This window comes from Oncorhynchus keta, chromosome 23, assembly GCF_023373465.1.
Source record: "Oncorhynchus keta strain PuntledgeMale-10-30-2019 chromosome 23, Oket_V2, whole genome shotgun sequence".
Lineage (NCBI taxonomy): Eukaryota > Metazoa > Chordata > Actinopteri > Salmoniformes > Salmonidae > Oncorhynchus > Oncorhynchus keta.
In genome coordinates this window covers 38,141,614-38,159,701 of record NC_068443.1, presented here as the reverse complement: position 1 = coordinate 38,159,701, position 18,088 = coordinate 38,141,614, and the positions used below count along the sequence as shown (strand labels likewise).

Genomic DNA, 18,088 nt, shown 5'->3' with positions numbered 1-18,088 from the left:
ATACTCAGTGTATATACTGTTTAGCCTTTTGCCTGATATATTGGGCCGTGAAGTGGTTGATTAGCTTAATAAATACAGCTCTGAAATGTGGCTTGAGTATTCAGTATCTAGATTTTTTTTTTTTACTTTAACTTCATGCTTACCCTGCTACAGGGCTAGCCACATTGTCAGAGTACAAACCAGCATTTAACTCTCATGCAAACCTTGCTTCAGGGCTAGCTACATTGTCAATGTAGCTCTCATGCCAACCACGCTAAAGCACCATTTTTAGAGTAGAGTAAGACATCAGCCATTAGCTCTCATGTTAACCTTGCTACAAGGCAAGCCACAGAGTCAAAGCACCAGGTGGTGAGGGGCTTCTATATTTTCTCCATACCGACATTAGACATTCTCCATACCTTCTGCCCACCCCCCCCTTCCTTTCGCTTTCTTCCTCAGCAGTCACTCAATGACAATCGTAAAAAGAACCTATTTTCCCGAAAGTTCCCTTTCTACAACAAGGATGCAAGCGAGCAGGAAACAAGCGATGTTGACCGTAAGTACAGCGAGATCAAGAGACCGTTTACACCCGGGCATTCTGGGTTGTCAATGGTAGAGATCAGGCACGGGAGGAGAGAAGAGGCCAGTGAAGGCACACCGGACACAGTGGTGCAGTGTTGGCAACAGGGGCCAAACCATGACCCCAGCCCACAAGAGAAACATAAAATTCACCCATGTAACACTGGGTAAAAAATGGACCAGTCCAACTTTGGATACGAACCAGTCCAGCATCCTTCTCGTAAGAGCCGGTTTATAGTCAATTTCCCTATATAATATTGGACAGAGCTGCAATGTAGCCTATCACAAACAACATGAAGTCTGTGTATCAGCCTGTTTTCTCTCCTGTTGAGGCAAGATGGCCACCCTGTTGCATTGCCACAGCAGTGTCCGGTGGTAGTCCTCACCCACTCGTCTCTTTCTCTCTGTGACTCCAGTAACATTTTGTCCTTGTGGTTGTTCTTTCCTTGTTTGGCTTGCTCTCTGCTGACTGCTCCACAGGACAACCCTGACGACATGCTATCAAAAAGCCAGAGTAAGTCCCCCCCCCAGTCCCCTATCCAGCTACCCACCGCCACCCATACACAGCACTCCATCTCTTCACAATCTTTATAATTTTCTAACTTCTCCTGACCTTATATCAGTGATATCAAGTGAAATATGCCCCCTGAGCATATATAATATAATTCAAACTTTCAGTGTCTCCTCTCTCCCTTTCTCGGTTTCATTCTCCACACTGTTCCTCCAGTGGTTTCTCAGCAGTGCTTCATGCTCATCTCAACCCTAGTCTCTCTTCCATCCCATAACTGAGCTGACCGAAAGCTTACAGCTGTCTCGTGTCTTTGTTTGTACTTTAAAGGGATAGTTTACGCTTTTTTTTGCTTATTTTATTTACAAAACTTAAATGAAAACATCCGGGGTAAGTTAAAGATGAGCTAAAACTTTAACTTTTTAGGATGTTGTAATTTCATCGTTTTGGAAATAAGCCAGAACTTTACATTAAACCAGGTAAGTCCATCCAGATCACATTTCCATCCAGAGCCTATTTTTCTCATACAACATCTACAGTGGGGAGAACAAGTATTTGAAACACTGCTGATTTTGCAGGTTTTCTTATGTACAAAGCATGTAGAGGTCTGTATTTTTTATCATAGGTACACAACTGTGAGAGACTGAATCTAAGACAAAAATTCAGAAAATCACATTGTATGATTTTTAAGTAAATAATTCGCATTTTATTGCATGACATAAGTATTTGATCACCTACCAACCAGTAAGAATTCCGGCTCTCACAGACAGTTCGTTCTTCTTTAAGAAGCCCTCCTGTTCTCCACTCATGTATTAACTGCACCTGTTTGAACTCATTACCTCTATAAAAGACACCTGTCCACACACTCAATCAAACAGACTCCAACCTCCTCCACAATGGCCAAGACCAGAGAGCTGTGTAAGGACATCAGGGATAGAATTGTAGACCTGCACATGGCTGGGATGGGCTACAGGACAATACGCAAGCAGCTTGGTGAGAAGGCAACAACTGTTGGCGCAATTATTAGAAAATGGACGAAGTTCAAAATGACGGTCAATCACCCTCTGTCTGGGGCTCCATGCAAGATCTCACCTCGTGGGGCATCAATGATCATGAGGAAGGTGAGGGATCAGCCCAGAACTACAAGGCAGGACCTGGTCAATGACCTCAAGAGAGCTGGGACCACAATCTCAAAGGAAACCATTAGTAACTCACTTAGCCGGCATGGATTAAAATCATGCAGCGCACGCAAGATCCCCCTGCTCAAGCCAGCGCATGTTCAGGCCCGTCTGAAGTTTGCCAATGATCCAGAGGAGGAATGGGAGAAGGTCTTGTGGTCTGATGAGACAAAAATAGAGCTTTTTGGTCTAAACTCCACTCGCCGTGTTTGGAGGAAGAAGGATGAGTACAACCCCAAGAACACCATCCCAACCGTGAAGCATGGAGGTGGAAACATTATTCTTTGGGGACAGGACGACTGCACCGCATTGAGGGGACGATGGATGGGGCCATGTATCGCGAGATCTTGGCCAACAACCTCCTTCCCTCAGTAAGAGCATTGAAGATGGGTCGTGGCTGGGTCTTCCAGCATGACAACGACTTGAAACACACAGGCAGGGCAACTAAGGAGTGGTTCCGTAAGAAGCATCTCAAGGTCCTGGAGTGGCCTAGCCAATCTCCAGACCTGAACCCAATAGAACATCTTTGGCGGGAGCTGAAAGTCCATATTGCCCAGCAACAGAAATATGCCCATACATGAAACACTCAGTGTGGATGCTCTTGAACTGGGCAGAGCTGGCTTGGATTAGTTGACTTGCAAAATACTATTTGTGAAGCCATACAAGGGCTCAATTGTCTGAAAAAATATAAAAATCTGAGAATGAGCATGCTCTGTGTGTACATGTGGACAGGCGTGTGTACGCGTGCCCCAGAATAGTGAAATATTTGTGTTTGTATGTACAGGTTAACAGTTAAGTATCTTATTTTCCATTGTGTGTAACCTTAAAAAGTGATTTAATTTCTTCTGTAAACCATGCAAAGTGTTGTCAATTGATCACAATGACACGACCTAGCTCATTTTACACTAGCATCTGTTGTGACCCATAAGGAATTTGTACCAAAAAGCCACTCATTTCAATCACTGTATCATTGCCTCCATTGTGGCTACTTAGCTGTGACTTTGTCCAGATTTTTTAAAAGTTTCCGAAATGTTGCAACTCTGGCCTACTTACCCATACGTTCCTGCTTTGTTCTAATTCCAGAACACATCACTTCCAATGCCAGTGATAGTGAAAGTAGTTACCGTAAGTCTACAAGTAGTTTTCCACTGCCCAATTAATGAATGCCTGCTTCTCTGCCTTGCGCCACAACACAGTATAATACTGCACTGGCAGTGCTAATGTGAGCTACCAAATCAGTACGTTAAATATGTTTGTGTGTGAGGCGACCTTTGCCCAGTGACCAGCTAGCTAATGCTTTACTGATGGCCACGCTGTGTGATTGAATTGCTGGTTCTGATGATTTTTTTCCACATAACAAAGGATCCTAACACCTTTAATGCTTTGTTTTTTACTTTGAGGTACGTTTCAAATGGCACTGCATAGTGATCTGGTAGTAGTAGTAGTGCACTATATAGAGAATAGGGTGCCATTTGGAATGCACCCATGGAGAAGGCTCCAATGTTAGCCTCAAACAACTGACCAGGAAATTGTAGCATGTCCCTCACCAACATGCCAGTGTACTACTGTATATCTAAAATGGACTATTAATGCTCTTGTGCTTTGCTTGTTCAGTTGCTAACTCAGTTAACCCTCTCTGATTAAGCTTATGACAATGAGGGCTTATGTGGCTTGAATTGGAATAAGTACTCAGGTGCTGCATTTACTCTCGTGTCGCTGTGTGTGCATGTGTGTATTAGAGGTCTTCACGGGTCCACAAGACCCAAAATTCCAAGATTGGACCTGGGACCGGTCCTCTGTTGATTTAATTGGTGAGGTGATGAAATACTTTGCAAGCTTGTTATGTGTCAACCAATTGCAACTTAAAACGTATTGCTTAGGCTGGCCAGGTCCAGCTGAAGCTGGTTCCAGCCGCTCACCTCTTGCACCTGTTGCTGAGAAGAGAGAGGATCCTTGGCCTGAAGTAAAACGAAAGTTAGTGGAGAAAGAGTATAGTGAAAAGAAGCCAAGGAGAGGAATGGCCTCCATGGGGATGCGTTTTAATATTCTAGTGGACAGTTCGCTATTCAGGTTTGATGCAATTTTCTATCTTAATTATTTACCCTCCATATTTATCCTTTGTTTTATCATTATATTATTGTATATTATTACGATTATGTAGGCCTATTTATGCTAATCTAAACCAGTTCTTTAAATATGCAAAAAGTGTTGTTTCATTCTGTTGAGAATTTCGTTGGCTAAATTAATTTCCAACTGTAGGCTAATCCTAGTGTTCGCTGCAATATATAGATGAAGTCGGAAGTTTACATACACTTAGGTTGGAGTCATTAAACTTGTTTATCAACCACTCCACAAATTTCTTGTTAAGAAACTATAGTTTTGGTAAATCGTTTAGGACATCTACCATCTACCTTCTATCTTCCAACAATTGTTTACAGACAGATTATTTCACTTATCATTCACTGTATCACAATTCCAGTGGGTCAGAAGTTTACATACACTATGTTGACCATGCCTTTAAACAGCTTGGAAAATTCCGGAAAAGTATGTCATGGCTTTAGAAGCTTCTGATAGGCTAATTGACATCATTTGAGTCAATTGGAGGTGTACCTGTGGATGTATTTCAAGGCCTACCTCCAAACTCAGTGCCTCTTTGCTTGACATCATGGGAAAATCAAAATAAATCAGCCAAGACCTCAGGAAAAAAATTGTAGGACTCCACAAGTCGGGTTCATCCTTGGGAGCAATTTCCAAATGCCTGAAGGTACTATGTTCATCTGTACAAACAATAGTACGCGGGTATAAACACCATGGGACCACGCAGCCGTCATACCGCGCAGGAAGGAGACGCGTTCTGTCTCCTAGAGATGAACGTACTTTGGTGGGAAAAGTGCAAATTAATCCCAGAACAACAGCAAAGGACCTTGTGAAGATGCTGGAGGAAATAGGTGCAAAAGTATCTATATCCACAGTAAAACGAGTCCTATATCGACATAATCTGAATGGCCGCTCAGCAAGGAAGAAGCCACTGCTCCAAAACCGCATAAAAAAAGCCAGGCTACGGTTTGCAGCTGCATATGGGGACACAGATTGTACTTTTTGGAGAAATATCCTCTTGTCTGATGAAATAAAAATTGAACTTTTTGGCCATAATGACCATCGTTATGTTTGGAGGAAAAGGGGGGAGGCTTGCAAACCGAAGAACTCCATCCCAACCGTGAAGCACGTGGGTATTAGCATCATGTTGTGGGGGTGCTTTGCTGCAGGAGGGAGTGGTGCACTTCACCGAATAGATGGCGTCATGAGGATGGAAAATGATGTGGATATATTGAAGCAACATCTCAAGACATCAGTCAGGAAGTTAAAGCTGGGTCGTAAATGGGTCTTCCAAATGGACAATGACCCCAAGCATACTTCCAAAGTTGTCAAAATGGCTTAAGGACAACGAAGTCAAGGTATTGGAGTGGCCATCACAAAGCCCCTGACCTCAATCCCATAGACAATTTGTAGGCAGAACTGAAAAAGTGTGTAATCAAGGAGGCCTACATCCTGACTCAGTTACACCAGCTCTGTCAGGAGGAATGGGCCAAAATTCACCCAACTTGTTGTGGGACGCTTGTGGAAGTCTACCTGAAACGTTTGACTCAAGTTAAACATTTTAAAGGCAATGCTACCAAATACTAATTGACTGTATGAAAACGTCTGACCCACTGGGAATGTGGTGAAAGATATAGAAGCTGAAATAAATCATTATCTCTACTATTTATCTGATATTTCACATTCTTTAAATAAAGTGGTGATCCTAACTGACATAAAACAGGAAATATTTTCTTGGATTAAATGTCAGGAATTGTGAAAAACGGAGTTTAAATGTATTTGGCTAAGGTGTATGTAAACTTCCCACTTCAACTGTAATAGCCTTTTCATAGTTTCCATATAAACAGCAGCTTGAATTACTTTTTATATTACCCTTGTAAAGTTTATAAACCTTTGATGTGGTGTGGCTATTATTTGGCTGTAGCTGCAGGCCTACGCAAAACTTGAAATTGTGTTTTTTACATTGGATAAAAGTAGAGACTCAGAGGCCTCTAGAGTGTGTGCTGTGTGTCAAGAAGCAGTGTGGCTTGGCGGTGTCGTGACTTAACTTTCATCTGAAGGTTGTTATTTATTATATATTATATTATTATTATTTATTTAACATATGTTTAAATGTTACCCGATTTAAATTAATCATGTAACAATCAACTCATTAGGAACTGGGGCACCACGAGAGCGGTTCTTTAAAGTTACCAACTCCCAAATTAAACTCTAAAGGTCTTTACCTATTACATCCATAAACAGTCAACTTATTAATCATAACCTTCTGTCATTCTGAACAGTTGTAACCTTGCATCTGCAAAAACCAGAGCCTATTTATCATTCATTACTACTCAAATTGGTTTAGTTATTTATTTACAAGCTAACTAAATGGTAACACAGGATAAATATACACACTTAATACATTAAAAACAGGTCCCTAGCGGATTTAAAACAATATGGCTGCTTTTTACAAAAGACATGGAGAGAGGGGGACAGAGACACTTAACATTGGTACATTTAGAAACTACTCTCACTTATACTTTGCACACAAACCGCTGCCCGCTTGGAGTAAGAAATAATTCAGATTTGTACTTGGAAATGCCTTGGTTCGCTGTGTCTCTCTCTGAACCAGGCCACCTTGGAAGGGTTTTGGGACTTTTCGCATCATGCTTGTAAGGCTCCGATTGTCCGAAATGGTTCCAACCCAACAGTGTTTCACCAGCTGGAATCACTGGGTCATTGGCGGACCTGACACCGTTCATTGTAAGGGATTTCAATCCCCCTCAAAGCGCAAAATGTATCATCGGAAGCAGAGTCCATTCTGAACGTTGATGCTTTGTTTCCTTAGACGACCACAGTGCTTGAGGAAGTGTTTGAAGGACAAGAGAAGTTAATCTTAGCTTCAGTATCGCATGACTCCAAGGAGGGAAGTTGCTCATTAAACGGAGACTACTGGCTCGAAATGAAAAGAATAGTATATCAGGTTTGCTGATTGAATTTGACATGATATCATAATATCTGCTTGAGTCAGACTCTGTACCAAGAGGTATCGAAATGTATTTTTCCCAAGGGGTCCTGTCTTCAGATACTCTTTGTGGATTACTGTGTTGCAGCCAGAGTTAGAAGGCAATGTGGTCAGTGGAGACGGCACGGTTACTTGTGATCACAAGTGGTTGTTTTTCCAATCCATCAGTGCAACCAAATTATCCATCAAGTCTGCTCCGAGTAGCAGGGGTTCAGTTTCGAGGCTGGTAACATACAGATGGTGAACAAGCGATACATTTGGAAGTCTAGTTTCAGCATGAGTCTCATTGTGAGAGGCGAGTTTAGTGTCGCATCATTCCATTTTTGGGTTCACAGCCCTTTTGAGATCATGAAATAATGTTTGAGAGATGAGCGATATTGTCGAGCCCGAATAAATTAACGCATCATGGGTTAAGCAGTACTCCAGGACTGTTTCCAGGTAGCGACTTTCAGAGATGTGTTTTGTGGTCATATTCCCCACAAAGTGGAGTGATTGTTCGCAACGGTGTGATCCGTTATTTGTGTTCATGGTGAAAACAGATTGTCTTATCGGAGTTTGTGTGGAATTGCCTTTTGCGATGTTTCCTTGTGCGTCGCAACACTGGTATCTGAGTCTAAAGTCAAAGCCTGTGGGCTTGTTTCTTGATCGAGTGGGCCCTGGATAGGGTTTTGAGTGATAGTTTACATCCTCGCTAGTGGTGTTCATTTTGGTGGAGCTGTTCTCCGGAAAATCCAAGCCTAGTGATGGCGATGGATCTTTTTCCTCTTTCTCAAAATGTTTGCGTGTCTGTACTTAGCAGAACTTTTAGGGAACCTTTGTCTTCAGTTTGATCGTCATTGAACCCTTTGTTACCTGTTACTTTGTGTGGGTTGGGTGTAGGAACGTAGCGATCAGGTTGATTGTAGTGGTAGTCATTTCACTTGCGATATTGTTTATAGTTGTTGGTATTGTGATTTCATTGTAGATACCGTTGTTGTGCATCATCTCTCAACTTTCCTATCCCTGATAACGCACCCTCTAACTGAAGTGAGTGCTCCTGTTCAATATTGAAAACTGAGGCTCAATTTTGATGCCTCAAAAGCTGTGCTTGCAAGCTCTCTGAGTTCTGAGATTGGCAAACCAACGTGGGCTGTAGGGCCCAAGTAGTTAATGAAGTTGGGATACATGTTCGACATAAAATGAGTTTGAATGGGAATAGCTCTTCCATTCCTGTTTCAGTGAGAAGGCCAAAGTTGGCTACTTGCTACGTCACTTGCATAGCATAAAACAAACAACATAGATATATACAGAAAAGTATCAAAGTGGAATTATTTTCTGTATTCTTGTGTGATGGAAAGCATGGTTCTTCTGTGGTCACTCGTTGTTCTCAGGTGGTCAAGAGGAGTACGTGCTGTCGTACGAGCCAGTCAGTCAACAGGAAGGTGAGCTTCTTTTCTCCATCAAATTCCTTTGGTGCCTTGTTAACATTTAAATTACATTTGATTTCAATGTGTAAAGCTTCAGGAGGCGTTGGTGTGTAAAAACACAATTTCAGTTAGAAGTGTGATGTTTTTCCAAATTGCTGGACTGTGTTTGGATTTTTCAAACACAATCTTAGCGGTTGGCTTTTTGTTCTCCCATCAGTGAACTACACCCGTCCAGTGATTATTCTCGGTCCCATGAAGGATCGGGTAAATGACGACCTGATATCGGAGTTCCCCGACAAATTTGGGTCCTGTGTACCCCGTGAGTTACTTGTCTTACGTGTTTGCCCTGGTAAAAGACAGTGCTTTTACAGGTTATTTAGTTCCTCAAACACAAGTTGTTGGCTGAGAAAATATGCACCATTCATTACAATGGTAATTTTCTCTTTATGCATTGTTCATGGTGAAAATAGGAAATGTTTCTACTTGCAGGCCAACCATTTGGTCACGCAGTCTGAATAAAGCAGTCAACACAGTCTGAGTTGATCTCTTCTCACTAATTCTCACAAAATATGCATCCCAAATGGCACTCTTTTATACTCTGTTCAAAAGCAGTGCAATATAGAGTGCAATTTGGGACTTTTGCACTCTTCCCCACACATTTAAAAACATTGGATTAATGTAAAGATGGGAAAGAGGGAGTTTCCGCCATACATCGAACACTGGTCCTTTCCCCCCCAGACACAACCAGACCTAAGCGGGACTATGAGTTTGACACCAGGGACTACCACTTTGTGGTGTCCAGGGAGCAGATGGAGAAGGACATCCAGGACCACAAGTTTATCGAGGCGGGCCAGTACAACAACCACCTGTACGGGACCAGCGTACAGTCGGTACGTGAGGTGTCAGAGAAGGTATGTGAACCGAAATAGAAGGCCATCCTTAACGGAACTTCTTCACTGTCTGCAGTCTCACCACAGCAGGAAAAACTGGTTAAAAAAACAGCAGTTTCTGGTTATATTGATGTACTTTCAACCAAGGCTGTTCTTTTCCCACCCTGGATGTAAACAGGCTTGTGTTCAGCCTTAAAAGCAACAGTCTGTAAGATGCCCAGTAATTTCCAGTAGATAAATAATATGCCCTTAGATTTTTAGGAAGACACACTAGCGGTAAACGTTTTAGAAAACCTACTCATTCAAGGGTTTTTCTTTATTTTTACTATTTTCTACATATAATAATAATGAAGACATCAAAACTATGAAATGACACATATGGAATCGTGTAGTAAACACAAAAGTTAAACAGATTCTTCAAATAGCCACCCTTTCCCTTGATGACAGCTCTGCACACTGTTGGCATTCTCTCAACCAGCTTCACCTGGAATGCTTTTCTAACAGTCTTGGAGTTCCCACATATGATGAGCACTTGTTGGCTGCGTTTCCATCACTCTGCAGTCTGACTCATCCCAAAACATCTCAATTTGGTTGAGGTTAGGAGATTGTTTTTTCAACAGGACAAGGACCCAGTACACCTCCAGGCTGTGTAAGGGCTATTTTACCAAGAAGGAGAGTGATGGAGTGCTGCATCAGATGACCTGGCCCCCACAATCCCCCAACCTCAACCAAATTGAGATGTTTTGGGATGAGTCAGACTGCAGAGTGATGGAAACGCAACAACCAAGTGCTCAGCATATGTGGGAACTCCTTCAAGACTGTTGGAAAAGCATTCAAGGTGAAGCTGGTTGAGAGAATACCAAGAGTGTGCAAAGCTGTCGTCAAGGCAAAAGATGGCTATTTCAAGAATCTAAAATATATTTGGATTTGTTATTTGGATTTTTGGTTACTACATGATTCCATGTGTGTTATTTCATAGTTTTTATGTCTTTACTATTATTCTTCACTATAGAAAATAGTACAAATAAAGTAAAACCCTTGAATGAGTAAGTGTTCTAAAACTTTTGACGGCTAGTAGCCTAGGTAGCTAAACGGGGTCGCCATTGTTTAACTTTAGGTTCCTTCACCAAGCAAAGGTGCTCATTCAGGGCTCTGTGAAATCATGTTCCAGTTAATAGGAGTTATGCCTTATGTTGTCACCCAAAGTCATGTCTTTTATTTTCCAAGCTACAGCACATAATAAAAATAAAAAATTGTGACAGTACAGCGGGAAATGTAGAGGGAGACCGATAGTAGGGACATAGACAGAAGGTGGCCAAGACGGGGCTCGAACCCCCATCACCAGGGTGCATATGCGGTCCAGAGTCGGAAGCTTAGGCAACTACTCCTGACTCCGGCACAGCAAACAATATTTTACATAAAGCATATCATAGAGTTCAGTCTGGTTTGTGTTTCTGTATCGTGACAACACTGCACCCACCAGATTTCTCTGTTCCCCTCCCTAAGGGCAAACACTGCATCCTGGATGTGTCGGGCAACGCCATCAAGAGGCTGCAGCTGGCCCAGCTCCATCCCATCGCTGTTTTCATCAAACCCAAGTCTATGGAGAACATCATGTGAGTGGTAGCTGATTCTCTGTCAGATTTAGATGCTTATCCACCTGGTACAACTGTCAGCTTAGTTTTGCAGACTTGATGGTTGCTGCTACTAGCTCTGTCGGTTTGGAGCTTAACTAGCACAAAAGCCTGTGTCATGCAATCTGCAAATAACATTTTTAACCTGTTAGGCATCCCGGATCCGGGATTGTGACTACAGCCTCAAGCTCATTACCATAACAACATTAGCGATTTCTGAAAATTGCAAAATAAATGAAATAAATATGCCTGTCCTCAAGCTTATCCTTTTCTTAACAATCCTGTCGTCTCAGATTTTCAAAATATGCTTTAGAACCAGAGAAAATCAATAATTTGTGTAAGAGTGGTGATAGCTAGCGTAGCATTTAGCGTTAGCATTTAGCACCATTCACAAAAACCAGCAAAGGGATCAAATAAAATAATTTACCTTTGAAGAACTTCAGATGTTTCAATGAGGAGACTCTCAGTTACATAGCAGATGTCCAGTTTTTCCTGAAAGATGCTTGTGTAGGACACAACGTTCCGTTTGTTACTATGCATTTGGCTACCAAACTAACCGAAAATTCAGTCACCTAAACGTCGAACTTTTTCCGAATTAACTCCATAATATCGACTGAAACATGGAAAACGTTGTTTGAATCAATCCTCAAGGTGTTTGGTCATATATCTCTTCATTGAAATGCCAGTCCTAGACACGTGCATTCTTCTCTGATTCGGATGGAAAAATACTGGGACCTGACTTTTGCGCACTATTTCCACGCAGACACCATGCGGGACACTTGGTAATTGTAGGCTCTTATGGCCAATCTTCCAATGATATGCCTACAAATACGTCACAATGCTGCAGACACCTGGGGGAAACGATAGGAAGTGTCCGTTGATTCCTGTGCCATTCACAGCCATATAAGGAGATCATTGAAAACGTGCCTTCAAAAATCCTGTTGATTTCCTGGTCACTCAAACATCTTGGTTTTGCCTGTAGATATTGTTCTATGGCACTCACAGTGAAAATCTTTACAGTTCTGGAAACGTCAGAGTGTCTTCTTTCCAAAACTATCAATTCCAAGCATAGTCGAGCATCTTTTCGTGACAAAATATCGCGCTAAAAACGGGCACGTCTTTTTATCCAAAAATGAAATACTGCCCCTAGAGTTCTAACAGGTTAAAATAAGAAAGAAGTTTAGGTCTGGTATCTGTGTGTCTTTCTACATTTGTTTTGGACTGCTAGTTGTTCTTGCCGGAATTACTACCTGGATCTAGACACACTGTTGTGTACAGGGTTTTCACTGTGCTGTTCTCTCCCTATCTATCAGGGAGATGAATAAGAGGCTGAATGAGGAGCAGAGCAGGAAGACCTTTGACAGAGCCACCAAGCTGGAGCAGGAGTTCACTGAGCATTTTACAGGTGACAAACTAACCCCTTTCTTTGTGTCCTTGGCATGACATGGGACGGTTAGTAGAAGGGGATTAGGGTTCCAATTTGGGAACCCCCCCCACGTTCAGCTGGAAGGTGGCGCATGGAACGCAAAAATATTCCTAAAAGTATTTAACCTCCACACATTAACAAGTCCAATGGCTCAAATGAAAGATAAACACCTTGTTTATCTACCCAGCAAGTCAGATTTCTAAAATGTTTTACGGCGAAAACATAGCACATATTTATGTCAAACCACCACCGAAGACACAGCTAATTTGCATAGCCAAGTTGAAAAAAATATGCAATCAACAAACGCAGGATTAAAAGAAAAATAATTTCACTAACCTTTTGAAATCTTCATCAGATGACAGTAATATAACATGTTACACAGTACATTTATGTTTTTTTCAATAATATGCTATATATATCCATAAATCTCTGTTTACAATGATGCATCGTTCAAAAAATGCTACTCAAATGTCCTGAGAAATTACGATAGCTCCGGCTGATAACGTCAGCTAACAAGGAATATACATCATAAACTTTGACTAAATATGCATGTTCTACATATATATAGGAAGATATACTTCTTCTGAATGCAATCGCTGTGTTACATTTATTTTTAACGTTACAGGTTTCGTTCACTAGGCTATACTATGAGTCGGCGCTCAAAAAGTAGCATTATGGCTCCTCTATCTTGGAGTCCACAGAAACCCAAATTTACCACATAAATATTCCCTTACCTTTGCTGTTCTTCCATCAGAAGACCTGGAAGGAATTATACTTACCAAAAACAGCGTTTAGTTTTGCAGTCTGTGTCTTTCGGTTCTCAAACACGACACATTTCGGTTGAAATGCAGCCAAAAGTCAAGTGGATGCGCACCAAAACGTTGAAATTACATATTATATGTCGACTAAACTTGTCAAACTAAGTTCATAATCAAGCTTTAACATGTTATAAAGGTGTACAGCAATTGTGAGGACGAACAGAAACACAGGCACCGTTTAATCGATCTTGGAAAAAAGACAGGACCGGAGCGCGCATGAGAGTAACCTGTTTTTTCGCGTGACCGAAAGGTTTCGGCCCACCAAAAGTCTCGTGAGCGCGCGATTCTCACAATGAGAAGCCCCATTGTAAGCAGACATCGCACTGAAGACAAAGAGACTGTTCCCAGACCTGTAGGTGCTTGGGAAGGGTGGGGGGCGATGACGTCAAAGTTGGGCCAACTTTTCTGATGACAAGAGAGAGTTTGGGAGAATGACTGCCCTGAGAGTACTGCTTTACATACAGACATAATTTAAACGGTTTTAGAAGCTTTAGTGTTTTCTATTCAATAATATTTTTTATTTGCATATATTAGCAACTTTTGACAAAAAAAAATTATGTTTACTATGGGCACGCAATTACTCCAGAGGGGGCAGTAAACAGCCCTATCCCCAACAGGTTACATTTAATTGTTTACTTTATTTCTATGTGTATATCACCCTTTTTTAACACAGGGCAATCTTAAGGGGCTTCACAGCAAATAAATTACAATGGAAGCAACAGAGTAGACACAGCATTGCAAGTAGATGCATGTAAAGGCTATTGGATGAGAAGATACGCTTAACCAGCCACTAAGCCTTTTTTGTGTCTGTTTCAGCCATTGTTCAAGGAGACACCTTGGAGGAGATCTACGAGCAAGTCAAGCAGACCATAGAGGAACAGTCTGGCCTGTTCATATGGGTGCTATCCAAGGAGAAATTATGAAGAGGTCACAACACTTTCTACTCCCCTGTCGTCCTCCTCTCCTTTTTATTTATGATTTATGCCCTGTTCTGCTGAAACTGGAAACACTACCCTACCACCTGCAAAACGATCCGAACCTTATCACCCCCCTTTTCCTCAATCCCCCTCCTCTGCCAGGCTTCTTTCATGACCTAAGTCTTCGGTCCCACCGACCGAGAAGTGACAGTGACGGCCAGTGATGTTGACAACGAATAGCCAGACCAGCAGAGCAAAGCACAGAGGGGCAGATGATGTTGTTCTCAAACGGTACAGTTCCTTCATGGTTTAAGGAGGTGACTTTCTAAGAAAAAAGGAAAGTGAAAGAACTTTTTAGTGGCTCACGGCTTAATAGTACCTCCTATTTAAGTCTAGTTTTTTTTTCGTCCGAAGACAAAGGAAGTTCAGGCATTAGGTTATAAGTAGGGGAAACACAAAGCAAAATGTTGCACGTGATAGCTTTAACAGCATGTCTTTTTAGTACCTTTTTTCCACTTTCTTTTACCCCCCCAAACCGTCATCCTTCAACATATTTATCATAGTAGTCTTTTTTTTTAACACAGTTGTATTCACTTTCCCCCCCGCTCCTTACCATTGAATTTTGTGTCTTTGAGCGGCACACAGATGTTTCTTGTGTGGCACTTGATTGAACAGGGTTCTTCAACTCAAGTCCTGGAGGGTGTAGTGTGTCCATTCAAAGGGTTTTAACGCTGACCTCCGCTCTTAAAAAGAACTGTGTGACGCAAACACCATTACTGTTTGTACGGTTGTAATTCTCGTTTGCATCCTACATGTGTGTTTGATTCTTGGAATAATATTGACATTTTCATGAGCAAAATGTGATATATCGCTCCTACTAAAAACCCTCTAGAACTTGAGTTTGACATCAGATCAGTGTAAGAATTATGGAGAGTTTTTAAGCTGTCTTGCTGTTTAAATGACCATCTTTGATCCTTTGAATTGTTTTTGAGAGTGCTTTTACAGATGCAAAAGTAAGGGACTGCCATTTTTAGGTGTCGTTAGGTTTGTCCGCAAAATGCAGATGCAAAAATGTAACAACTTTATTGTACAATGAGATTTTAACATATATTTAACCCTCCTCCGTAAACTGCCTATTTTGTTATAATAAACGTCTATATTGAACTTTACTTAAACACTAATACTATGGGAATTATTTTGATTGCATTTTTAATCATATATAAATAAAAAAGTATAAAAGATATTTAAATATAAATATATATATTTTTGTTTTCTTTTACCACCACCTCCTGTAAAAATGTTTTTTTAAAGAAATGATTAGTCTACATCAGAAAAACGATTATTCTAATACAGTGCTCCCTTATTATGGTTCTAAAGAACCTATGGGTATGCTCTTTTCCCCCACAACTAATACCTCAATTATTGATTAAACTGTGAAATTATGAACAGGGTGTCACTATTGTGAAACATTATCCCTGTTTCAAGTTTGAGGTGTAAGGTGAAGTTGCCCCGAAGACGCTGATCTTGGGTCAGTTTAGCATTTTCTCCCCAATGGTTGTTAGGATTGATGGAGGGGAAGCCGATCCTCGTTCTGCACTTGGGGGAAACCTCACTCCGGAGCAGTTAGTCTGTACTGTACCAGGACTATAGAGACCTCTTCCCCTGCCCAGGTAAAACGCATGTTTTAGATTAGCGAGCAGTCTCAGAAAGGGCCACTATGGCAGCTAGTATCCTCCTGTGTCCTATTATAGTAACCGACTAGTTGTCTTTACATCATGTGAAAGCCTACAAGATTTTGAAAAAAAAACGATGTAACCCATAAAACAGATGACTAGAAGTAATATAGCAAAAATATTAAATAACATATTTATTTATTACACCTGCCAAATGTTTAAAGGCCCTGACTTTAAAACAACACAGCTTCACGTGAGGAATGTACTGGCTATTCTTGAGTGTTTTCTTTTTCCAGAATGCAATGATGCCGGTTCTATAGTAGATATGGAAACTGAAAGCCCAGACTTGACCCATTGGACTTTTTTTTATAGACTTCGTTCAACGGAGGGCTCTACACAAGGCTTGTGTCCCTCCCCCATCCTCGCCTTCAAGATAACGGCTTTTTCTACACTACAAAACTGCTTCTTCCATCACCTCACCACCTCCCACTTTTGGGGGGACTGTCTGGAAACATGTAAATAACCTACCGATTCTCATTCATTCCATTAATCAGAGAGGAGAACAGCTCATAATTGAATAAAAATATATAACATTTCTCATACAACTTGCTGTGGTGTGGTGCAAGTATTTTCTTTCTGTTGTGTGTGTGTAGTGCCAGATTGTAAACCCTATTTCAATTGACCACCCCTCCAATTGTTTTTTTCTGTGTGTCTATTGTGGAAATAGATGGGTCTGAGTCTGGGTCTGAAGATGGCTGTTAATGATTGTTGAGATATCTTTACTTTTTTAAACATTTGAAGATATAGGTCATTACAACAAACAAGCACACTTGACCTATTGGGGAAGTCAGACAGAGGCAGCAAGAGTCCAAAGACACCCCAAACTGGTAACAGCAATATGGTTGGATGCCTCTAATAGGAGCTGGTTTCCTGGACCCTGCTCAAGCCTTCTCTTGGACTAAAAAGCTTGCTCTATTCAGTCTTGAGAATATAATTTGTAAGGGTTTTTTCTTTTCCACATACTGTTATGCTCACAACACTCCACTACACTATTGAGAAAAGCACTCAATAATCGCCCATACAGGGGGGGGGGCATAAAATATATATATGTTTTACATTTTTTGGGGTGATAGGTGAAATATTTAAAATTGATTACGGAATGTATGGAAAAGGTTTACTGAACAAAAATATAAACGCAACATGTAAAGCTTTGGTCCCATGTTTCATGAGCTGAAATAAAAGATCCCAGAAATGTTCCATATGCACAAAAGCTTATTTCCCTCCAATTTTGTTCACATCCCTGTTAGTGAGCATTTCTCCTTTGCAAAGATAATCCATCCACCTGACAGGTGTGGCATATCAAGAAGCTGATTAAACAGCATGATCAGGTGCACAATAAAAGGACACTCTAAAATGTGCAGTTTGGTCACACAACAGAATGTCACAGATCTCTCAAGTTTTAAGGGAGTGTGCATTTGGCATGCTGATTGCAGGAATGTCCACGAGCTGTTGCCAGATAATTGAAGGTTAATTTTTCTACCATAAGCCGCCACCAACGCCATTTTAGAGAATCGCAGACCACTCCAGCCCAGGACCTCCACAATCAGCCTCTTCTCCTGAGGATCCTCTAAGACCAGCTACCCAGACAGCTGATGAAACTGGGGAGTATTTCTGTCTGTAATAAAGCCCTTTTGTGGGGAAAACTCATTCTGATTATCTGGGCCTGAATCCCGTTAGTGGATCAATGGCCTCCCAGGCCCAACCATGGCTGCGCCCCTGCTCACTCATGTGAAATTCATAGATTAGTGCCTAAATTAATAACTGATTTCCGTTATATGAAATGTAAAATTGTTGAAATTGTTGCATGTTGCGTTTTATATTGTTTTTCAGTATATGTCACAAATATATGTATTTATTGATATATTTGGTAAATATACACTGTTCAAAAAAATAAAGGGAACACTAAAATAACACAT

General features: G+C 41.2%; 1 protein-coding gene across 30 annotated transcripts in view; it reads left to right on the top strand.

The window, feature by feature from the left end:
• Positions 1 to 15,608, top strand: part of dlg1b (discs large MAGUK scaffold protein 1b) — a 234,999-nt gene extending 219,391 nt beyond the window's left edge. For 16 of the 30 annotated variants that reach the window (XM_052477160.1, XM_052477168.1, XM_052477159.1 and 13 more), the window contains 8 exons: positions 439 to 535; positions 3,328 to 3,369; positions 8,719 to 8,769; positions 8,972 to 9,073; positions 9,493 to 9,665; positions 11,151 to 11,260; positions 12,592 to 12,683; positions 14,339 to 15,608. In XM_052477160.1, coding sequence (XP_052333120.1) covers positions 439 to 535; positions 3,328 to 3,369; positions 8,719 to 8,769; positions 8,972 to 9,073; positions 9,493 to 9,665; positions 11,151 to 11,260; positions 12,592 to 12,683; positions 14,339 to 14,445 — 774 coding nt within the window. In that variant the 3' untranslated portion in view covers positions 14,446 to 15,608. Of the gene's footprint in view, positions 1 to 438; positions 536 to 1,038; positions 1,073 to 3,327; positions 3,370 to 8,718; positions 8,770 to 8,971; positions 9,074 to 9,492; positions 9,666 to 11,150; positions 11,261 to 12,591; positions 12,684 to 14,338 lie in introns of all 30 variants that reach the window. The other 14 variants (XM_035800366.2, XM_052477181.1, XM_052477180.1 and 11 more) reach the window with 5 other exon arrangements.
• Positions 15,609 to 18,088: the final 2,480 nt, after the last annotated feature.